Source organism: Cynocephalus volans, chromosome 17 (genome assembly GCF_027409185.1).
Source record: "Cynocephalus volans isolate mCynVol1 chromosome 17, mCynVol1.pri, whole genome shotgun sequence".
Taxonomy (NCBI): domain Eukaryota; kingdom Metazoa; phylum Chordata; class Mammalia; order Dermoptera; family Cynocephalidae; genus Cynocephalus; species Cynocephalus volans.
The window spans coordinates 11,726,957-11,752,054 of NC_084476.1; the positions used below are offsets into that span (position 1 = coordinate 11,726,957).

The following is a 25,098-nucleotide window of genomic DNA, read 5'->3' on the forward strand; positions in this document are numbered from 1 at the left end:
CCTCAAATGTAAGTGCATTAGTCCCATTTACCATGTGAGAAATAAGTTCTTCAGCCTAAATTTTAATACATCTAATAAAGAAGAGAATTTTTGTTTCCTCCTCTCCCACTCATTCCCTACAGTCTAATCCACTTTAACTTCTGTTCGGTGCTTTATAGAATATGCTGTAGAAATGTATTGTCCCCTTTTTGCTTTCGTTTGTAACCACCCTGTTCATTGTGTATATATACTTCTCTCTCCCTCAGTTTCTTTCCTTATTTTTTCTGTCTCTCGCAGATTTCAGTAATGATCCTGTGATCTTATTTCTGGAGAAGCTCTTTAACATACCTGTCCATGCTTTGAAATGTTTACCCTGATTCTGGTCAGACCAGCAGCCTCCTGGTGGTCATTGCTGGTGGCTGGAGTGGACCTCGTCAGTGCACAAAGGAACGGTCTTTGAGTTCTCCCTTAGGCTAGGTTCCATCATTAAACCATAGCTTGTCACTCTGGATATCCTGAAGTGAGCCAGAAAGGTGGAATCAGCAGTCCACTAAACATCTACCTGGCAAACTGAGAAGCCATTTTATTTTCACACTTCTCTCAAACATATACTCTCTTTTGCCAAGAAATACCACGTCTAAATCCTTTTGATCTTCATTGGGAATATTGGATAGGTAATCATTTATTCATTTCCTCTTTCTTTTTCTGCTATTTATGTTTTGTTAAAATCATTTTATCTGTTTTTCTTATTTGGTTTTATTTCATTCCCCAGTGGACGAAATGTCATTATAAATTTGACTTCCCCTGGAATGTTCTTCTTCCATCCTTTAAAATACAGTGTAAATGTGGCCTTTTCATTGAGGAGTTGGAAGGACTTTTAGAGGGCATCTTGTCCATACCCTGAAGTTCTTTATGAACTTACTGGTCCATATGCCATGATATCACATGATAAGTGAAATACCTTAGGGTAAGACCCTTTTCGTATTTCTGCAACTAAAAATACATAGATAAATGTGAAGTTGGTGTCATCTCAAGTCTGCTTCGTCAAGAATTATGTCATATCAAGGCTCCAGTATTTTTAATTTTTAATTTTATTGTTTTAAAATGGTTTTGAAGGGCCGTCCTGTGGCTCACTTGGGAGAGCGTGGTGCTGAGAACACCAAGTCAAGGGTTAAGATTCCCTTACCGGTCATCTTTAAAAAAAAAAAAAAAAAGGTTTTGGTATTTTATTCTTTATGTAATTAGTTATTATTCCTATTCATTGAGTCATTTAACAAGTATTTCTTCCATAATTCCCATGTGCCTTATAATTCTCTGCTGGGTGCCTGGAGGAATACATGGTTCTTGTCCTCAAGAAGTTTGAAGTCTAATTGGAAGACAAGGCATTTTATACATGAAGTTAAATAATAACTCAATAATGTAGTTTACATCAATTATTTATAAGTATTCCTGAAGTTTTGTTTATGTAACTTCTATTATTGATTTCTTAAAGTAGTGATTCCCAAATACAGTGGCTGTATAAAAATAGAAATGCATTCAAACATGCATATTATAATGACATTTCCTTTAAATTTCTAGACTTTACCTGTGAAATTCCTGATTCAGTTGATAGGGGGTACTGTCCACAAATCTACATTTTTCAAAATCTCCCTGGGTGATTCTGATGAGTAACCAGCTGTGGGGTATATTATATGGTTGCCACTAAGTTTGTTTTATCTTTATGCAGATTCAGCAAATTAGCTGTTAACACATCTATATTATAGGTGAGAAAACTGGAGCTTGGAGGCCAAATAACTTTTCCAAGTTACTTACTCACAAGTATTAAGTGGCAAAGACAGAATTCTTCTGGTCTCCCCTGCTCCCTTTCATACCATAGGCAGAAAGAAGTTGGCTCCTGAACCTTTGGGTATTGAGGAGTCTTTGCTGTTCCCTTGTTTCTTTCCTTCTCTGTCACCTATGGCCAGGGAAGGTGCCACACCCTCTATGTTAAAAAAAAAAAAAAATTATAGAAAATCTGGCAGAGGGAAGGTACCAGGAATCCACATCCAGAGGTAATTGCTGTTGATTGCTGTTGTTAACATTTTGATGTGTTTATTCTAGGTTTCGTTTATACATGTGGGTAAATATATTTTAAACAATAGTAGTGTTTCATATGATCTTTTTGTATTTATGCACTCAAGTTCATAAATAAGAAGTTTTGTAGTTATCTCCATATAGATTCTGTACTTTTACATTTCTTATTTCTAGACATTTTGTTATTATTGTTGTAAATAGACTCTTCTTCCTCATACCTTTTTTATTGGTCTTTTGTAAAGAAATCTATTGTTTTTACTTATTTGTTTTGTATCCAGCCACTCACTAAACCCTCATCTGTTATCATTCTCAATAGATGTGCATTCTCATCTTCCTGAGTGCTATAGTATGTGCTTTCTTATAAACCTGATGATAGTTAAATTTGCAGACTGTTTTTTCAGTTTTGTGTTTGTTGGAGACTTCCGTATACATTGGTTAAGACTTTTCAGTTGCAAATAACAAAAAGTGACTTGAAGGAGACCTTCAAGAAGTACACCTGGGCCTTATGAATGGCTTGGATCCAGGAAGAAGGGCTCTCATGACCTCCCCCATTTTATCTCTGCTTCTTGGTGCACATCTGCTCTTCTTTTCCCTTTCCGTTCCATGTCCCCACAAGTTTTTCTACTTCTCTGGTCCAGAGTTATTCATTTAACAAATGTTTATTATTCATAAATAATAAGTTATTCATCCAACAAACAGTGAACAAGACAATGTCCCTGCCCTCACAGAGCTTATAGTCTAGTGGGGGAAGACAGACAGTAAACAAACCTAGTATGTCAGAATGGGATCAGTGGCATAGAGAAGAATATAGCCAAGTACAGAGGATAAGGAATGCCAGGCAAGAGATTTTTGGTATTTTATATAGGGTGGTCAGGGAAAGCCTCCTTAGGAAAGTAATGTTTGAGCAAAGATGTGAAAGAAGTGAAGGAGTGAGTCAGGTAGATATTGGGGGATGAGTGTTCTAAGAGGAAGGAACAGCAAGTGCAAAGATTCTGAGGCAGAAGTGTGCCTGGTCCATTCAAGGAATAGTAAGGAAGGCTGCCTGTTGGTTACAGCAGAGTGAGCAAGGGAAGAGTAGGATCTGAGAATTCAGTAGTGGGAGACCCAAGCATGGAGACTCTTAAGAAATTTCATTCTTATTCTGAGGTGAGGTGATTTGATCAGAGTAGTGATGTGATATGTGACTTATCTCCCCCCCCAGTTTAAATTTCATTTAAAATTGGATCCCCATACTAGCCAGCTGCCAAAAAATTTTTTTTCTCATTTAAAAGACCTCTTATTTTTTTAATTTTTTTTTTTTTTGGACCGGTAAGGGGATTGCAACCCTCGGCTTGGTGTCATTTGCACCGCACTCACGCATCGGTCATCCCTGTATAGGATCCAAACCCACGGCCTCGGCGCTAACAGCACCGCACTCACCCGAGTAAGCCACGGGGCCGGCCCGAGAGACCTTTTATTATAGAAATTTCAAACGTGTACCAAAGTAGAGAGCATGGTAGTGAACCACTTCTCCCCCATTATGCTGCTTCAACAATTATCAACGTATGGCTGGTCTTCTTTCATTTATACTACACGCCCTCCCAGATTACTTTTAAGCAAATCTCAGCTATCATATAATTTAATACATAAATACTTATATTTTTAATATATAACAAAACTGAAATACCACTAATTTCCAAAAAATTCTTTAATATTATCTCAATATTCTTTATATTATTTTAATTATAAAAAGTAATCATGTTTATTAATTATATTTTAAATTTTTATAAACATTTCTTTATAATATAATGTGTGTAATATAACAATGTTATAAATAAATTGTTCTTTAATATTATTGAATATGCACTGTTCACATTTTCCTTATATAGATTCTCCTTCACTTTTTTTTTTTTTTTTTTTTTTTGTCGTTTTTTCGTGACCGGCACTCAGCCAGTGAGTACACCGGTCAGTCCTATATAGGATCCGAACCCGCGGCGGGAGCGTTGCCGCGCTGCCAGCGCAGCACTCTACCAAGTGCACCACGGGCTCGGCCCACACTTTTTTTTTTTTTTTTTTTTTGTAATTTATTTGTTGAATAAACTGGGTCATTTGTCTCATAGAATTTACCATATTCTGTTTGTTTGTTTTGGCAGCTGGCCAGTGGGAATCTTAACACTTGACATTGGTGTGTTATAACACCATGCTCTAACCAACTGAGCTAATCAGCCAGGCTTTGAATTTCCCATATTCTGGAGTTTGCTAATTGGTCTCATTTAATATGCTTCTCTATTTCCTATAAACTGATAGTTAGATCTAGAAACTTGCTCTGATTGAAATTTGATTTTTGGTAAGTGTTTCTTATATTCTGTTGTTCTGTACTTCATACTGCATCATATCAGGAAGTGTGGAATGTCTTGTCTTTTTTGTGATATTAAGATTGATAGTGGAATCAGGTGTTGTCCATCTGTTATTAAATTACTGTAGTCACCTTTTCACCTAATGGTTTTAGTGGCCATTGATGGGCATTACCTAGATGCATTATTTCATTAGGAGTTGCAAAATAGTGATTTTTAATTTTATTAACCAGTTTTATTTTCGTTTATTAACCAGTTTTCATATAAAGAATTTTCTCTAACCTATTATTTGGTTATCCTCAGATATAGTCCCTACAAGGCAGGATAAATGCTTGATTCTTTCCCTTTTTTTTTTTTTTTTTTAATTTTATTTTTTAAATTTTATTTTGTCGATATACATTGTGGCTGATTATTGCTCCCCATCACCAAAACCTCCCTCCCTTCTCCCTCCCCCCTCCCCCCCAACAATGTCCTTTCTGTTTGCTTGTCGTATCAACTTCAAGTAATTGTGGTTGTTATATCTTCTCCCCCCCTCCCCGGTTTTTTTTTTTGTGTGTGTGTGTGTGTGTGTGTGTGTGAATTTATATATTAATTTTTAGCTCCCACCAATAAGTGAGAACATGTGGTATTTCTCTTTCTGTGCCTGACTTGTTTCACTTAATATAATTCTCTCGAGGTCCATCCATGTTTTGATTCTTTCCCTTTGTTAACAGTTTTCAGAATTATGAGTTTATTCCTTAGCATCCTATATAGATGACCAGTGGGGGATTTATCCCTTTATATCATTATGAACTTTTGGGTTTTTAAAGCATATTCGATTTTTTAAAAATTCATTATAGTTATTATCCTCTTTGATGCTAACGTTATCCCTTTGTATAGTAAGTTCCTTCATATTGTCTCTAGGTTTTAACAACCCCAATAATCTTTCATAGCTTCCTCGCTTTCTTGTGTGACAAGATGTTTCCGGCTCATCTTAACACATTTCCTTTCCCAAATCTGGAATCAACCATTTCTCCAAGGAGTCCTGTTTTTTTTTTAGTGGTAAATAGCATTCAAAGACTACAACCTAAGTTGTAGGGATGCTCACTGGGTTAGTTTTTTCCTTGTAGTGGAAAGAGCTCAGAAAATTTACTTTTATTTGGGTCCCTGTACTGACCAGCTACCCAAAAAACAAAAAAGAAAAGAAAATTTATTTTTAAAGAGGAAATATGTTGTGAGTTAATGCTGATAGTTCCAATTCAAATTTATGATTACAGAATATTTACTTTTTTGATTTTATGTTTATGTGTCTTTTTTCTTATGCTAAAAATCTTAGTTCCAGAATAGAAATACCAACATCATTACTAAAGATATGATTACTAAAAAGATTTTATTTAACGTTTTTGTTTTTGTCCATTAGGGAATATATAGTCAAATTGCTGTGTGATGAAATTACTTAAAATAATTTTTCTCTTTGTCATAAAGCTGCCAACTCAGTATTACACTTAGGTTCATTTATTTCATTTTGCTTTTGTTTTTAGAGATTGCACTTTTAATTTAATTTTATTTTATAATATAAAACATTTACATGGTTCCAAAATCAAAAACACAAAGCAAGGTAAAGTCAGAGAAATCTAGCTTCAATTTCTGTCCCCTTTACTCTTATTATAGTCATTTTAAAAAAGGTTTTGGTTTTTCCATCTGCTAAAAACTATATATAAGCATATTTATATTTATATCCCTCTCTTTTTAGGTTAAAAATAGCATACTGTACATACTATTTTGTATAATGCTTTTTTAACTTAGCAGCACGTCCTAAGGATTACTCTGGAGCAACATTTATAGATAGGCTCCATTCCATTTTACAGCTGCAAGGTAATCCATGATACAGATATACCATAGTTTAGCTAACCAGTCCTCTGTTGAGGGATATTTAATTGTTTCCAGGTTTTTGCTGTTGCAAATGGCACTACTGTGAGCAATAGCATTTTTCATATGTTTTTTGTTTTATTTTGCCAATGTATCTAAGATTAAAATGACAGAAATGGTATTGTTGGGTCAAAGGGTAAATGTATGTGTAATTCTTCCTTGATATTGCCAAATTTCCTTTGTAGGGGTTTTGCTGTTTTGCATTCCCACTAATAATGTGTAGAGTGTCTATTTCCTCATAACCTCAAACTTTTAGATTCTTGCCAATGTGATAGAGGTGGAATGGTATCTCAGTGTAGATTTCATTTGCATATATTATGAAGGAGATTGAGTATCTTTCCATTTGTTTAAGAATCATTTGCATTTCTTTTTCTGTGGACATTTCATATTTCTTGTTCATTTTCCTATAGGGATGCTGGTCAATGTCTTCTCTACTTTTAGAATATATATGAGAAATAATAACCTTTATTATTACCTAGTTTATCAGTTTTCTTTTTACTTAACCAATTTTTTCCCATACAAAAGTTTTTTATTTTTATGTGGTCAGATTTAGCAATTTTTCTTCCTATTCTGAAGTTTGTAACTTATATTTTAATAACTCATATTGGCTGCTGTGTTGGGAAGAGTTGGGGGTCAGGGTAGGGGAGGCAAGGGCAGAACCAGTTTGAAGGTGATGATAGTTACCCAACTTAGGTAGCTATAGAGACAGTTCTGAATATCTTTTGATGGATCTATTGATGTGTAGGTTGTAGGTTGTGAGAGAGAAGAGTCAGGACAAATTCCAAGTTTTTATCCTACCATGATTGAGTTGCCATTAATTGAGAAGGAGAAGATTGTGGGAAGGGTAGGTTTGGGGGAAGATCGTGAGTTTGGTTGTAGACATGTAAAATTTGAGATACCTATAGACATCCAAGTGGAGGTATCAGATAGAAAGTTAGGTATGTGAGTCTGTAATTTCAGGGAGTGTTTAGGGCTAGAAATAATCATTTGAGAGTCATCTGCGTGTAGAGGACATTTATTTAGATTTTTCCTTTTTTATTTACTTTTTTTGAGGAATACTTTACATATAGTGAAATGTACAGAGATTAAATGTACAGTTCAATGATTTTTGACAAACATACACACCTGTGTAACTAGCATTCCAGCCAAGCGAAGAACAATTTCATCACCCCAGAAAGTTCCCTTGTGCCCCTTTTAGTCATTCTGTACCCCAGAGGCGACCATTGTTCTGATTTATGTCACCACAATTTAGTTCCTGCCTCTTGTAGATGGTGTATAAAAACAAAGGGCTGAGTGAGATTACTAAGGGTGTAAATGTAGATAGAGAAAAGAAGAGGTCCATGCAGGCAGCATTGGGGAATGCCAGTGACTCAAAGGGGAAATGAGGAATCACCAAGGGGACTGAAGAGAGGATATGGGTCTGAGAGAGAAGATAAAGGCTGGATAGAGTGGAGTCCTGGGAAGCAAGTGTAAAAAGTGTTTTAAAAAGGAGGAAGTGATGAATGTGTCAAATGCTGCCAAGAAATCTTGTAAGATGAGGATTAAAAGTTGACCAATAGATTAAGCAACAGGAAGATCATTGGTGACCTTGATCAAAGCTGTTTTGATGGAATGATGTGGCTTGAAATGCCTGATTGGAGTGGATTTGAGTGAATAGGAGGAGAGGGATTGAACTGCAAAAATATAATCATTTTAAGGAGCAGAAACATAGGGTAGTAACTGGAAGGGAGAGAGTATGGGATAGAGGGAGGATTTTTTTTTTTTTTTTAATATGTAATGAGCAGCATTTTAGTGTCTTTATGTCCTGGTATGACTAATTCAGGAAGAGCAAAAAATAATAGACGAGAGAGAGATAGAAGAGAATTGCTGGAGTGATGTCCTTTGGCAAGAGGAGTGGGATCTAGTGCACAAAGCAGGGGCTGGCCTGAGATAGAGGCATAGACAGTAATAGGAGCAAAGGCAGATAGAAGTGCAGGTGAGAGTGTGCAAAAGTTTTCTTTGGTTATTTCTTTTTCTCTCTTCCATAGGAAGCAAGGGAAGAAAAGGGGATGACATGTCAAGTTAAGGAGACAGGTCTAAGTGAGTGCGAATTAGTCTGATAGAAGAGTTAACATATCACCTCACACCTAACCCCACTGATAACAGTTGTGTAACTTTTTAAAGTTACTTATGTTTACCAAACCTCAGTTCCTTTGTGGAGCTAGTAGGAATTTATCTCTTATGATCTTGTGAAGACAAGGTGAGAAGACACCTAGCATTGTTCCTGGCCCATAGTAGGTATTTAATAAAGGATCATTCCTTTCCCAAGTGTGGCCTTAAAATTGTTAATAGATTACAGGTAGAAAAGTACTTCCAATATTTAAAATGTTACTTTAATTGTAATCTAAAACCTTTCAAATGTGCATCTTATGTGTGTTTACATATTCAGAATCTGGAGTTGCATAGTCATGTGCCACAGTTTTAAAAAGAATTAGATTATCATCTGGTTTGCCGCTTAAATCTGTAGGAACTCATTTGATAAGTTTGCTGCTCAATCTGTTGAAAAGGTAGTTTTAGTTATATTTTTTACAAGTTCTAAGTGACTGTATCAGAGTTCTGTTGGTTTCTGTCAGTTTAATTTTACTATGCTTGAGAGGATAATGGGGTTGAGCCTGTTCATAGCAGATTTTAAAATCTCAGATTGATTTATTTAAAAAGTTTAAGTATGGACATTTTTTAATATTCACGAAAATGGAAAGTATAATAAACCCCCTATACTTATCATCTAGCTACCTCCTTGATTGGTATTCAGATTGATTTAGAGAATTAAATGATCTTTAAGATGTGGAACTAGTCTTGATTCACTAATGAATGAGAGCTGAAGATTATGATTTAATAATAATTTAATCTTGAATTCCTTTAATTATTATTTTATTTACTCATTCATGCAACAGAATTTATTGAGGATCTACTTTGTTCATTAGTGCCTAGTGGCTAAGAGCCTTGGTTGGGTGCAAATCCTAACTCTCCTACTTACTATCTGTATGTCCTAGGGCGAATCAAAATATTCTAAGCTTGTTTCCGCATTGACAAAATTGAGATAATGCTAGTATCTACCTCATAGGCTTGTTATGAGGATTAAATGAGATGCATTGGTTTGTTCAATAAACATTAGCTGCTCTTATTACAAATACCCTTTCTCTTTTTCCTCCTCTTCATTTTTGTTATCTATATTTTGTGATAGGTGCCATTGGAGAGTGTGAGAGGATTAAGATGTGGACCTTGACCTAGAAGAACTAGGATTCCAAAATCGCGTAATATTAAAGCCAGGAGAGATCTTTGAGATTATCTAATTTACAAGCCCATAGAGGGTTAGTGAATTGCCCTAGCTGTTAGTGGCAAACTGGTCCAAAGCTCAGGTCTCCTAGCTGTGAATGCTTTTCTGGAATTCTGGCTGCTCTGTTGCTTTGTCCAACTCTCCCCACTCCCTTAAATCCTTGCCCTTCTAAATTGACAATCCTGGCCTGCATATCTTTCAGTGCTTTGCCTTTTCAGTGTGCAAACATTGAAGTATGTGTGGGGCTTTCTGCACACATCAGATCTGAACATGTCTCTGGACACTCCCTCCATAAGGTTCCAAAGAAGCCTTTTTAGGGAAGATGGACAAGTCTTCTCTCTGTGTGTAATCACAAAGATGTTTTTATTTTCCTCTCATATCACAGCCCAGGAGTTAAAGTCACTGTTTGAAAAAAAATCGCTCAAAGAGAAGCCTCCAAGTTCTGGAAAGCAGTCAATATTATCTGTACGCCTGGAGCAGTGCCCTCTGCAGCTGAATAACCCCTTTAATGAGTATTCCAAATTTGATGGCAAGGTAAGAAATGGAGAATTTGTCCCTTTAAGTAGAACTGCAATTGATTTGGAATTGTTGGTATTACTGTTACTTGGTTTAGGGTTTCAGAAGTGCCTCATAGTAATTATAGAATGTCACTTACATTTCCAAGACCGTAGATGTAAAAAGATATGAATTTGGGCTTAATGTTGTTTCCACAGTAATATGTTTGGGAGGCTTAAAACAAAGTAGTCCTGAGATATCTAGAAAGACAGAGAGAGATACGAGGGTACTTCCAAAAGTTCATGGAAAGATTCGTTTTATCTTTTAATTCTGTTTTCCACAATCTTTTTGACGTACCGTCATATATTTCTTTGTTTTATCTCCTAAGTATACTTGAGAGTTTGGTTTAGTTAGTTGGTTTGTGATTAGTCAAGGGCTAATTATGTTGGGAAAGCCTTGAAAGTGGTCCTGGGAGACGGTTTGCATTGACTTCTCTGATTCTTTATTATAACTGCAGAAATTGTTGAGGTTTGGCTTTGTTTCAGAATTCTGGGATATTGCTTTGAATTTCACTTTTTCAATGTTGGATGATCATGTTTGACACTCGCTGTGGAGCATGACTTAATTTTTTGCCTGTTTGTTCTAGTAATTTGGTGTTATAAAATTAAAGTGTTTATTTTCCTTTTAGAAAAATGGCCACTATTTTGGATGGAGCCTAGTTCCATGTGAAGTACCCCTTACCTTCATTCCCTGCCATTCTGTGTCTCTGTGCTGAGCTGAGCAGGGCCTTTTTCAGGAGACAGTAACAGTTGATTTTTATATTTATTGCCATTATGTTTGCTGCCTGGCGGTGCTGTGGGGGTGCTGAGTGATAGCTTGTTGTCTGGAGGAGTGGTGTACAATTTGTCTCATTTCAACACCATTGCAATTAATAAACATATAGCTCTTTGCTTATGTTTGCATTTTTCTTATTCACCTGCTGGTTCTGTCAGTTGTCTCTGAGCAAGGAGATGTTTTCTCTTCAGAACCTCATATGATTCAGCGTGTTTCCATAGATTTAAGTAAGCATGTGTGGCCATCAGCACATGAGGTCATTGATCTTTCTGGGGAAGGACAGCAAGAACTAGAAACAAAATGCATAAGTAACGTAAAGACCCTAATATGCTCAGGAGCTTCCTCTGAAAAACATCTGAAAGCACTTTTAGTAAATTATAGATTGTGTTGATGTACAGCTTCTCTTTAGTCTGCCTGTGCTGCCTTCTTCGGTTTCTTCTTGTGGAATGTAGCAAAGAGAAGGAACAGGGCACAGGAACGTCAGCCTCGGGAAAATGGCAAGTTGGACTGTGTAGAATTAAAAAAAAAATACTACAATTGATTAATTTAGGTATGTGAGAAATTATTATTGGAATTAGATTACACAGCTGGAATTTATATGCTTTTACCGCCTGATACCATCTCATTGTTTGAGGTTGTAATTGCTGAAATAATGTGTGATAATGCTTTTATGCCAACAAAATAGCACAGATGTTTAAAAATTCTAAAATTCTACTTATGCCATTAGACTTTGTTATTAATTACTTAGGTTTGGATTTGTCAGAAGGTTGTGAACTCTGCTTGGTATGTATAGCTAACTTCTGAAGTGCCAGAAAGAAATTTTTTTAAAAAGGAATTTCCTCAGTCACAAAGGAATTATTTTTGCTAAATGTGTGTTTACATTTTAGATTCTCAATGCTTTTGTCATAGCAACTCTATTTGTAATCCACAAAGGATGTGAGCATAGAGCAGTAACCATTACACATCGATTAAGAAAGATTTATATATCGATAAGGCTGTCTTATGAAGTGATGCTATTTTATTATTATCCTACATATTATAATTGCTAAAATACAATTAAACCCTTGTTCTCATCTGTTATTTAATATTGATGCGTTTGGTAGATATGTAATGAAAGTGGCTAATATTTGAAGGATATTGTACTGTATATATTAAATTAGTCATTCTTTATCTTTGTGAAATGCATCAATATGATATTCAATGACATCTCAATGATTAATAGAGAATATACTTGAGTCAAGCCTTTTGTAACCTAGAAATTAAAATGACTATTCAAATAACACCTCAAAATGATTGAATTAGCATTTTGTGATTGCGTAATAATGGGATTGTAGTAATTATAACAGCACCATGGCTGCCTCTAGAGTTAAGATCATGTCAACCCCTTGATAATAAAGCCTTTTCTGTGAGAATCGACTTTAATAATTTCCAGATTGATTCTTCCCATAAATCATCTGACGTTCAGCACTAAATTTTTGTTACTGTTGTAACTTAAAATTATTTTATTTTTATTCAGTTCATATTTAAGAAATGAAATGAGTGTCCTGTTTTAATGATTCACCATCTTGTCATTGGAATTCAATGCTTTTGCTTCAAATGTAAGGGTTTCCCATGTATTTTGATACTTTTTTTTTGGCAAAGGATTGTTAAAGCCTCTAAAATATGTACAGTTTTTTTTCCTACAAATATTCACAATGCTTTTCTTGGGAATAGCGCTTGCCTTATTTACATAATTAACTGAGTAGCTTAGGTCTCTTGGGCAAATGGTACATAATTGGGGAGAGAAGGGGACAGGGAAGAGTTTGGGGTCTAATTAAATATACTAAAAAACTACTTAATTATGTATTTCCTCAAGAGACTAACTGCTGTGAAACCCTTCTTAAGATTAAACAAGTGTTAGATTTGAAAAAAGGATTTTGTTATTGGTGTGTAGTTAAGCAAGCATGTCTAGTGTCCTTAACAGTTTGTATAAACTGGATTGTTGGTTTTAATGATTCTAAGAGTAAGCATCTCTTAGCTGTTGTGCTAAATTAAAGTGAATATTTTCAAGTAATTTTGGTTGCTGCAGCTGATTAATAATTTATTTTAAAAAATTTTAATTGTGGTTGGTTAATAATTTCTCAGATATCTAATTGGGAAAAGCATGTGCTTTGTCATTTTGACAGTGCTTTTGGTCAGGTTTATTATGTTTATTTTATTTCTTTGGCAAATAGGCGATGCTATCTGTGACCTGTTTTATTTATTTATTTATTATTATTTTTTGGCAGGGATCTGAACCACAGGTTATCAATAAAAAAGTTCAAGGTGGATTGCAGAGTGGTTTTAGGGAACACTTTAAAGGCAAAACCAGCCTCAGCCGTCTGCCTGAATTCTTTGGCATTGTGTAGAACAGGACCTCTGAATAGCTTTATTAGCAAAACAGAACCTCTATTCTGATGGTTGAGAATCAGAAAACGTCTCTTGCCAGTCTTCCTGATTCCATCGCATGTGGGAACTGTTGGTTGCGACAAGGAGTTGCTTTGAGGTGATGAGGGAGTGGGCTCTACTAATAGGCTGTAAACATTCAGCACTGATTTAAGTGCCTAGGAACGTGTGGGTTTTCTACCCTGTTTCTCCATCTTTTTCAAACGAGATTGTTTTAGGAAGTAAATCTACCCTTGCCATTCTGTGCCTTACCACTTACTTGAGAAGCTTTTGCTATTACATTTGCATTATTCTGGTCAAACTGAGTTTGCAAATACATCATCAGTAGACCATCAGAAGTTCAAGTACACATTTCCTGTCAGTATAGTTCCTAACCAAAAAATGGTACTGATTATCAAGTTGTGTCATCTATCAGATTTTTTTGTTTGTTTGTTTTTGTTGTTTGTTTTGATTTTTGATTTTTACTTCTCTGAACTTCAATTTCTTTACCTCTGAAGAGAATTCCTTTGTTAGAAGACAGTCGAGACTATCTTATAGGATAATGCGAGGGTAAAGCACGTAGCATCATGAGAGGCAGTATAATATGACTAGTAAACTGACCTAATCTGTAGTAAGACCTGTTTGAATCCTGACGACTCCACTTACAGTTTGACCTCAGGCTGGTTACTTAACCTCACGAAGCTTGATGGGGTTCAGGACACACTACCCCAAAATATGGCACCTTGGTTTATTGAATAGTATAAACTGAAGGAATTTGAGAAATGGCAGGAATGACTCTGACCTTATGCCATCCTTCTTCCCTAAAGCAGGTCACAAGGACCCTCATGTGAGAGGTACTCTCCTTAAACCTGCAGAAAGGAATATCCTTATCTCTGAAGATGGAGGGGGCAGGAAGCTGAGAGGAGTATCAAAGAACAGGTCTTGCTAAGTTTCCTCTCAGTTTACTACACTTATCTCATACCTTTTGTGCTATCATATTATTCCAACTTTCCAACCTTCATCAAACATAGTGTAAAAATGTTCAGGTTTCTTGGGGTCTTCATTTCCTTATAAAGTTCTGTGTCTCTTAAAACTTACATTAAATACATTTGTATGCTTTTCTTTTGTTAATATGTCTCTTCTTACAGGGGCCCAGTAAGTAGTTAGAAAAGTAGAAGGAAAAGATATTTTTTCCTCCCCTAAAAGCTCCGATCCTCATATGTGGAATGAAATGATGATAGTGTGTCTTTCTCATGAGTATTAAATGAGATGAGGCCTGTTTAACAAGGACACGTAGCACGTAGGAGCGCTCAACAGATATCCTACTTCTGCTTCTTTCTCTTTGACAGGGAGTGGCAGGGGGCGGTGATGATGTCTCTCCTATGTACTTCATTGAGTTGGTGGTGACAGGAATGAGTGAGAGGAAATGTACTCTTAAAACTGGGATTTTATGGGGGAGAACAGAACTGAGGCCACCCAAGGTGGTGGTGGGGGGGGGTTCCTGCGAGAAATTGGTAAAGGGCCACAGGAAATGATTACACTGTGTAATGTTGAATATACTAATTACCCTGATTTGAGCATCACATATTGCGCACAGGTATTGATATTCAGTGCTGTGCCCCACAATTATGTTTTGATTGGAGAAAAAAAAGGCAACTCACTGGGATTTTATGTATTGGCCAGTGCCAAAAAACCCCAAACTAAAAACAACCCCTGGGATTTTAGAATAGCATCATTAAACAAAATGTGCAGCAGACTGGATGAAGGTGGTCTGCCTGTTGAAGTTCAGGGAGTCCAATGGGGTTTACCCCTTCGCTTCAAATAGGAAGATTAAAACAAGTAATTATTTTCTTTTTTTGGAGAGGGGAGCAATAGCTATTTTTTAAATATCAGGTGAGAAAGTAGTTCGATATTAGTGTTTGACAGTTTACTGTAATGTTAAATATCTTACCTATTTGACTGAGCTAAATACTACTCTCTAAATACAAGAGGAATGCTTGCCTTGACAAGTGCTTTAAAAAGCTGAACCAGTTCTGGTTCATAAGGACAACTGTGACTTTGATTGTGTTAACTTGTTAGAAAGTAACCATTTCTCTGTTAGAAACTGTTTTAACAGGGAAGCTGCTGAGAACATGGGGGAAGGGATAATTCATGAGTGCTAATTGCTTGGCTGTTAATTTTCATAAGTGTTGATAGAAGCAGTTCCTTAAATTAAACTTTGTTTAAAATGTATCAGGGGAAATATTCCACAATGTCGAGCCTGAAGTGAAAATTAATATGAATGCTGTGGCAATTAACACATACTGGTTAATAGCTTTTAGCAGCATTTTGGGATGATAGTCCTTAAATACATTTTTGCATGCTGCTCTTGTTTCAGCATTGTTCCAGTCTATGTCTGGATAATTATGAACAAATGTTTTCTACAATCATTGGCATTAAATAGCTCTCTTTAAAGAAAGTCACTTAAAACTTTGCAGAAAAGCACAAAGCCACTGAGAAACGTTGCATACTCAGAAAAGGTCAGTGAATTGAAATCATGTTTTAAAAAAAAAAAAATTGCCTTTAGAGGCAAATGTTCCTCATCTGAACTTGGAAAATTTGCTGTTATCATGGGAATGGTCTCTTCTAATATGTTAGGCTACTTTAGCTTCAGGATCTCTTTCCAAAAAATTATAGCCTAGGCTTTTTAGTGTTGGCTGTACTTCTAGACAGCAGCTTTTGAGAGGCAGTGGCCTTGAACCTAAGGGTCTTCTGTTCTTCCTTCTCCTCCACCCCCTCAAGCTGGGCTGTCCCTGCACCCCCAGAAGGTAGCCAAGAATGAAGGTGGCTGCATAATACTCAGTCTCATTCCCACCCCCTCCTTTCAGTCAGTCCTCCTGGGGTTCACTTGCTTAGTGCCAGTAAGACACAAATCCAGGGTGACTGTGTATTTTGAATTTGTAGCTATTTGTCTCATACTTTCATTAACTTCATTTTATATACCTTTCTTAATAATGAAGAATAAAGTCCCAACATGATTCTAACGAGAGAGTGAGGAAACCTGGGCTTACTTGTTGGTGACAGAGATGGAGTGGATGAGTTCTAAGAGATATTTAGATATTTATTTAGGCAAAAGTGGTAGGAGTTGATGATGAGTTGTATGTAGGGAGATAGGTAGAAAGGGGTTTCAAGGGTGATTTCCTGGTCAGATTCTGGCTTGTGGAGCTGGATGGATGATGATACCGTTCCTTAGTTAGAAAGCACTGAAAGAGAGCCAAGGATGAGGTGTACATTCCCATTGTGAGCTGGTTTGGGTCTCTTGACTCCAGATCATAGGTTATTGCCATGTCCTTGAAGACACCACACATATCCTTTTTTGAGGGGTGGGTGTACCCTACTTGGTTGGTTTGTATTTGGGGAATCTGAGGCAGTGCTCTCTGAGAGGAGAGTGGACTGGGAACCAGGAGCTGCTGCTTTGTTCCCGCTTCATAGCCAGCTTTGGAACTGGGTAAGGAATTGCCTCTTGACAGCTCTTCTCAGATAATGGGGATGTGTTCTCAGATGCCCAACCCAACTCATCAGGCCATAAAGAGGAGAAAGTGAGAGAGTAATTTTAAATAAGGTAGATGTCAGGTGTAATTTAAGAAAATATATTGATTATAGTTCTTGGAGGTTGGGGGACTAAGTGGCATAACATGGACATATTTTTGTTATAACAAGATTGCTGTTATATTGCTACCTTCTCCCTAGCTAATTAATTACTAAGTTGGCAGAGGGAATCTGGTTGGAATGACTATCAAGCCCTGAGATCTCAGGGAAAGCCTAGGATAAAACTCTTATAGGTTTGGTGGGGACTGGGGATGGTGGAATTCTATACTTAGCCTCTTCATCATGGGTCACCTTGCTCTGCATGATTTGCAGTACAGAGATTTTCTTGTTCCTCAAAGAACTATACCCTCATTTTACTGTCTTGAAGATACCTATCTTGAGAAACCAAATGACAGCCTAGGATCATCCAATTGGGTATAGAATCCAACTGTTCTAATTCTCAGAGATTTTTAATTTTATTCTTAATGACATTGATATTCATAAAACGGAGACTTGAGTTCCAGGACTGGAAGGCCATGTGGTAGAAGGAACACTGACATGAAATAGAAGATGTGAGTGTTAGCCCTGGCCATGCAGTTCTTCTCTGAGGTCTGGGACAAGTCATCTCCCATCTGTGAGCCTTGGTTTCTGCATATTTAGAATGAGGAACATGGCTTAGATGACCTCTTGGATTCCTTTTGGGTTTAAGGAAGTTTCCACTGTTTTGTAATTAGAGAGGTGATTGAAATCGACATGTAAAGGGTTATAGATGGGAAAACTTGAACTCTAGAAGAGATCATCTTCTATGTGTATATTGGAATTGGAAGTTTTCTCTTAATTATCATAGTGTAACTGTGACGTTGGGAGGGTTATCTCCATTTTACAGATGAGGAAGCAGGCTCAGAGAGAGAAATTGACTTGCTCAAAGATACCTCATTAGTGTGTGGCAGACATACTAATGAGTCTGGTACTCAACTCCTTTTTCCCTATTCCAGTACCACAGCTGTCTTTCCTAGACTCACGTTCATTGTTATGGAGAAAACAAAAACATGGTTAATTGAAAGTTTTCAAAATTTAAAAATAAAAGTTTTTCCTTTACCAATTGGCTTGAAATCTGACAGACTGGTTTATATCTTATTAGTTGTGTGGGTTGAGTAAGTTACTGCATATTGTAAGCTTCAATTTCTTTACATGTAGTAAAGAAATAATGAGAGATTGGAGTTGGGGAAGGGGGTAATGCTTTACACATAGAATCTAGCATATTCCCCACAAATGTTTGTTTCTTCCCATTGATCTTCCTGGTGTGCAGAGTGGATTCATTCATACATCTCCACCCACCCATCCTTTGAACAAATTATTTACTAAGCACCCATTCTATATTGGCTCATTCCAAACATTTATTGTATACAGGCTCTGTACCCAGGCACTGATAAGTGAGATGTGGCTAACTGCTCTGGAGGAACTTGAAGACAAGAGTGGTCAGATAGCCAACAAGTGGAGGAACCACACTTCACATGCAGTTTTATGCACACTGCTGGGGACTGTGACAATGGTCTGTGACTTCAGGTGCATCTGATTGAGCAGAGGAATAGAGCCATGAACAGTGAACTATAGAGTAAATGTGATAAGCATTGTAGGAGAGATCGATAATGGAAGACTCTAGGAGTGTGGAGGCAGCAGTGGCACATAGTAGATGAATGGTAGCTCTGATCTGATCCTGTTTCTTCTGCGTGTTTGTCTGAATTTCGATTGTATTAATTCCTAGAGGGCAGGGGTTCAGCTTCGGTCACTGTTATAGTGAAGCCTGAAATGGCACTTTCCAGACATAAATGTGGAAGTTTTTTAAATGGCAGTGATAAATTTCAAATGTCATTACTCTTTGAGGCTTGTAAGTACATGGCAGTATCATAAGAGCTGTGTTTTATTAATATCTCCACTCCTTTCTGTTAAATTGAAGTTTTAACACCTAGACAAAGATACATGTAAGAAAGTAAGTTGAGGAAATTTGCAAAATATGCTACTATGCAACCAAAGATTAAATTGATTTGTTGTATGTGCATTTAGCTACAATTCATTTTAATTGTCTGTATGAAGTTAAAAAGTATTAGTGTCAGATAAAGATTCATCACCAGAGCGTGATTTAAAGCTGGTGCTGGAGAACGCAGGCATGTGTTCCGGCAGATGTTTGTATAAGGCGCTGTCTTTCCTGACAGCAGTTAAAAAGTATGGTTATAGTAATCAAATTGTGGTGCAGCGACTCAGAGGCTAGGGCCAGATTGAATTAAAATAGATATAAGATTTATGAATAGCAATAGCTGTGATAAAATTTCACTGCCTTCTTCAACAGGAAGGACTTTTTCCACAGTGGAAAGAAGAAAATCTAATAACCACTTTTCTAAAACTGTGGTTTTGCTGACTTTCATTTTCCCTTCCTAATTATGGCATCAAAACAATAACTTGCCGGGGTTTTTTTCAGCCACAATAACCTTTTTTTTCTCTCTTTTTTTCTTTCTACCATTAAAACAAGTATTTTTATGATGTTATTGTTTTGATTTATAAACAAAATTTATGTAAATCTAGCCTATGGGATTAAAGCCCCCTTTTAAGAAAGTTTTTTTATTATCACCATAGCTATGTTTTATTGAATTCCTGTTTTGTACCAAGCCCTGTAACGGACCTTTGATATGTAGTAACTTGTTTTGTCCTCATAACACTCTTGTACGTGGGTATTGTTATTGCTGTTGTACAGATAAGGAAACATTTCCAAAGCTTCACAGACGGGCTGGATGGTGGGTAGGCTTTGAATCCAAATGTGTGAGGCTCCATGGCCTCTTTCTTTACTGCATTTTATTAGTTTTTAATTTATTCTGTCTGCAGAAATTTGTAATGCTAAGATCTCTAGTCTTTTTACTTCCCAAATGCTTTGAGGTGGTTCTCAAATTGAGACAGGACAGCATTTCTTTAATATTCGTGATGTATATATATTGAAATATAGTGGACTTCTGTGTACAGTTGTTGTAAGATGTTGGGAGCCCGTTTTTAGTTAGAATTATAATACCTCTCAAGATACCATTATTGAGTTAACTTTAGGGTCAACTTTGTTTTATCACAAGTTATCTCAAAAATTAAAAAAATAACTAATTGTACATAATGGGAACCCTGCCTTGTAGGTGTTTACATTTTAAGGTCAGCACATTAACGGAGATAAACAAGTGGTCAGTAGGAAGAGGGTAGTTGACATTTTCTCACGTGTGTGGATTATAACACGTTAATTCAATATGGATTTCAAGGAAATTTGGTATCGTCTTAGGTATGTTATAGGCATCAGAAGAAATCACCCTCGGAGACTGATATGGAAAAAGAGAAAAATATTTTTATTTCTAGCAGCCGGGACTGCACCAGCCAATTCAAGGTGCGGCCCCGAACTGTCTTTGTTCTCGGTTTTTAAAGCTGCAAGCGCGGCAACTCGGTTGCCCGATCACCGTGCCAAGAGGTATTAGCCAATGCAAGCAAGCCAATTTTGCAGTTACATGAGCTAATTTTGCAGTTAGCGGAGTTCCTCCTGTCCCACCCCCACTTTCCCGCCTAACTTTCACACAATGGAGGGGCTATCTTAAGTGGTGTCAGTACTGCTCTTAGAAAGAGAGCATTACTTCATTCCCCACTGGTTTTAAGGGGGTTCCTTAAAAGCGAATCCTTGCTTAAGGGCCAAGATATGGTCCCCAACTTAAGTGTTCCAAATCTTCTAGTGGAATTTGGTCATACTGGGAATGGAGAACCAGTAACTTGACCTCTTGTATGCGGGACCGGATCAAGTTAAGGAGTTTGTTGAAAAGGCACGGTCCTAAGGTTACTAGCAAGAGGAGGATTATTAATGGTCCCATAAGGCTGGAACTTAAAGTTGTTAGCCATGGAGAAAAGTTAAACCAGGGTTCAAACCAGTTAAAGGATTTTTCCCCTTCTCGTTCCCATTGTTTAATGCGTTCGCTTAATTTTTTCATGGAGTCTTTAACAACTCCGGTATGATCCGTATATACACAGCATTCTTCCTTTAATGTTAAACAGAGTCCCCCTTGTTGTAGAAAGAGGAGGCCAAGTCCTCTACGGATTTGGAGGACTACCTCGGAAAGGGAAGACAAGGGCTTCCCTTTGGAGGAGGGTTATAGAATTTTCTGGCTCATAATCATTAGTTTTTATATAAAGTCCTTGGTTTTGCACACCACCAAGCATAAGTTTAGGCTTTCATCCCCATGGGCAGTCTGTCTTTGGTGATTTCAGTCAGATTCAGAGACCTAACAGTTTGGTTCACAGGCCTAGCCTTATTGTTTCATTCCCCCCTGAGAGATTTTATCCTTATTCTTAAGGCAAAAGGGGCTGGAGGTCTCTTTCTTCTGAAACTACTTCCTGTGGACCATAGGCGTAGTCCCTGCCTGCATTTTGGAGGTATAAAATGTCTCATTGGCTGATCTAGTGACTTATAGGGACTTAGTTCCTCTCAGGAAAGGTTGGGTTGGAATCCTTGGGTTATCACCATCTTGACATGGAACGTAGCCTGGAAGATACAAGCTTTACAAACAGATTAAAAACACAGGGCTAGAATCGGATGACAGGTGTGTTAGTGTTTCCTTTTGAAAAATAATTTTTTCTCCAAGTTTTTCAAATTTATCAAAGATATCTATGACAAGACTAATTTATTTGCAAAATAAGTTTAGTTTTTGGCCAGATTATTTGCATAAAGTGCAGCAAGAGTAATGGCTTATCATATAAGCTCTTTTTTTTTTTTTTTTTTTTTTTTTTTTTGAGTTGGCTTTGCTGGGACATTTATAAGGAATCTCAGATTAGACCTTTATTTTTTTATTTTTTTATTTTTTTTAAAGATGACCGGTAAGGGGATCTTAACCCTTGACTTGGTGTTGTGAGCACCACGCTCAGCCAGTGAGCGAACCGGCCATCCGTATATGGGATCCGAACCCGGGGCCTTGGTGTTCTCAGCACCGCACTCTCCCGAGTGAGCCACGGGCCGGCCCTCAGATTAGACCTTTAAATGCCATTCGGGTCTTATGAAGCCAAGCCAAGGATTTGACTTACTCTCTGATTACCTGTGTGAGTTGGGTGAATTCCTCTCTTCTGGAAGTCCCCAAAATATCAAGGTTCTGGCCTGTCAGAAAGTTACATTCTTTACTTACTGGAAGACCAGGAACCTTGTAATTATGTAGACAAGGTATCATCAGGCCAGTCTCTCCAAGGGGCTTTTTATGGGCTCCATAAAAGGGTCAAACTTAATTCTTTAAGGCAGTCTGGTCATGTCTGAAGGTATGATATTCCAGTCAAAGCCTTGGTAAAATAACCAGTGTTTCCAATTGTGTGCTATTACAAAAAGGACAGATTCTTATTGAACGTATGCAAATAACTGTATTGCTGTAAAACAACTTGTGAATAGCTTTTTTTTTTTTTTTTTTAAATCTTGGAGGGATCAAGTAGAGAGAAAGGTAAGTGTTTTAATTTTTGTTCATAAACATATACTTTAGCAAGCTGTTACACCTTAAAAGATTTTTTAGATCTAGAAAACAAAACATTAAGAGAATCAGCAGTGTTTCAAAATAAAGAAATTGTAAAAAACTATAATTCCTTTTAATTATTCTACCAATTAACTTTTGTTGTTTTGACCTTTGTGAACAATTTCACAAACCCATCAGTTTCTTCATTAGAATTTTGGAACTTCAGTTTAAAGCTATGAACTTAAAGTTTGTCGGAAACTGTACCTGTCAGAGTTTTTTTCATGAAATATTTGAAGACATAACATTTTAAGATTATAATTAAACCAAGATTATGACCAGTAGCATTTATATGAAGACTCAGATATTTAAGAACGTTACAAGATTTTGGAACACATATCCATAACACCTTCAGTACTGACAAAGCTTTCTCATATAGTCTAATTTATTAAATAAGCCAATTAGCTCTGATACATCTTTTATATATCCTTTGAGAAGCTCCAGGGCCCTTGGAATTCCTTAAAGTTATTTTAAACTTTCAGAATTTAGTGTTGGAAAGCTGTGTTAAATAACAAAAAAGCTTAAAACACTTAGTTGAATAAAATCACAAATTATTACAAAAAGTAAAACCAAAGTGACAAAGGGTTTTAAAGGCAGAGAGCACAAGAACTTATCATGATAAAACATGAAATAAGCTCTCTGGGCCAGTTATCTAAAAGACAAAGAAAAACTTTTTACAATTTTGTATTAAGAGCAATCAAGTGTTTTTTAGAAAATCTGGTTGTTCCTTCACAGGAGAGCAAGTTCTAACCCTGTATTAGAATACTTTTGACATTAATTTTTAGAAAAACACACAATTTGTTTTTAAATCCAGTTAATTTTTTTTTTTTTTTTTGTCTTTTTCGTGACCGGCACTCAGCCAGTGAGTGCACCGGCCATTCCTATATAGGATCCGAACCCGCGGCAGGAGCGTCGCTGCACTCCCAGCGCCGCACTCTCCCGAGTGCGCCACGGGCTCGGCCCAAAATCCAGTTAATTTTTTACTGTAAAACCCTTTTAACAAACTTATCTACCTAAGCCATTATCAAGATTTACTCACACATTCTGTTTTTGTCCTATACTTCCTACTTTCTAAATAGCCAGTCATTTTACTCTAGGACAAAAATACACTGTACCAGATGCTTTCTTACATAAAAATTATTTTTTTCTCTAGCCCCTCCACCCGTAACCATATCCCCACATCTATAGCCTTTTTTAAATTACCTCCTTTTTACGTATTTGTTCCTTTATTATCAATGTTAAATTGGCCTAATTTGCCTAAAAATTATACATCGAGAAAGGTTTTTATGGTTTTTTCTGGGTTTTTAATTAAAAGCCTCTAGCAAAGACAAATATAATCTTGTTTGATTAGTAAACCCAGGCAAAGATGTACACTGATAAAAACATTTTTATATATTCAGGCTAGTAACTGCGGGTCCATTTGTCAGAGCAGGTTATACAAAGCCCAGTTTGAGTTTCAGCTGTTTCTACCAAATAAGTATTTATGGTTTTCCAGCCCCAAAACTTGGTTTATTAAATAGTTCCAAAGTTCTCTAACAAAGGTTAAAGTTATGAGGCAGCAATCTTGAGTTTCCATGAGTTATAGAAAATACCTTCTATTATCTGTTATTATAGGAAAATTTTAAGAAGGAAACCAAATTTTACTTTTTGTACCAGTGCACTGTTAATATTACAACTAATTTTAATAAAAACTTATAAACAAATCTAATCTCAGTGAATTTTGATCACATAAGATTATCAAACTTCTTATTCTTATAAACCCTTTATTTTTAATTTAGACAAAAAATTTTTTTAACAAAAACCATATTACCTTTGTTTTTAACAACCTTTACCAAAATGTATCTTTATAAAAAATATTCTGTTAAAAAGTCTTTATACCTAGCAATTTGAATTATGCATACTGACTATAATTGACTCATTAGCTCCAATTTTCCAGTAACAAACCTGTGAAGCAAGCAATTCTGAATTGTTTTATATTAATATTTGTAGATAAAAAACTATTTCTAACTTCTGAAGAGACATGTTTTTAATTTTAACAGATTCAAATATTTGGGGGTTTTTTTGTATCGTATAAAAACAAAACATTAAAATATAAACATAAACTTATATAATAATTAATGTTTTAGTATTTTATTAATATAACATTTTAAGATTTCAAATTCCTGAGAAGCAATTTGAAATTATGATTTTATTTATAAGCATTTAACCCATTTATATTTGTCTAATTTTTACATCAAGCCACACCTTTATTAATTAATATAGGTTTTGTTTACAATGTTAATGAGACAGATAAAATAGAAAACTTACTAGTTCAAAAAGGACAGTTGACTTTAAATTGCATTTCTGAAAAATGCCAAAGCTTATTTTTTTTAGAGAAAGCAAGTTAACAAATTTACATTGCATACATTGTTGGTGGGACTGCAAAATGGTGCAGCCTCTATGGAAAATGGTATGGAGGTTCCTCAAACAATTGCAGATAGATCTACCATATGACCCAGCTATCCCACTGCTGGGAATATACCCAGAGGAATGGAAATCATCAAGTCGAAGGTATACTTGTTCCCCAGTGTTCATCGCAGCACTCTTTACAATAGCCAAGAGTTGGAACCAGTCCAAATGTCCATCAGATGAGTGG

At 36.3% G+C, this 25,098-nt stretch overlaps 1 protein-coding gene across 1 annotated transcript in view; it reads left to right on the forward strand.

Annotated features, from left to right (window-relative positions):
• Positions 1–25,098, forward strand: part of MAPKAP1 (MAPK associated protein 1) — a 245,487-nt gene that overhangs the window by 31,907 nt on the left and 188,482 nt on the right. Inside the window, exon 4 of the mRNA XM_063081856.1 lies at positions 9,995–10,143. Coding sequence (XP_062937926.1) covers positions 9,995–10,143 — 149 coding nt within the window. The remainder of the gene's footprint in view (positions 1–9,994; positions 10,144–25,098) is intronic.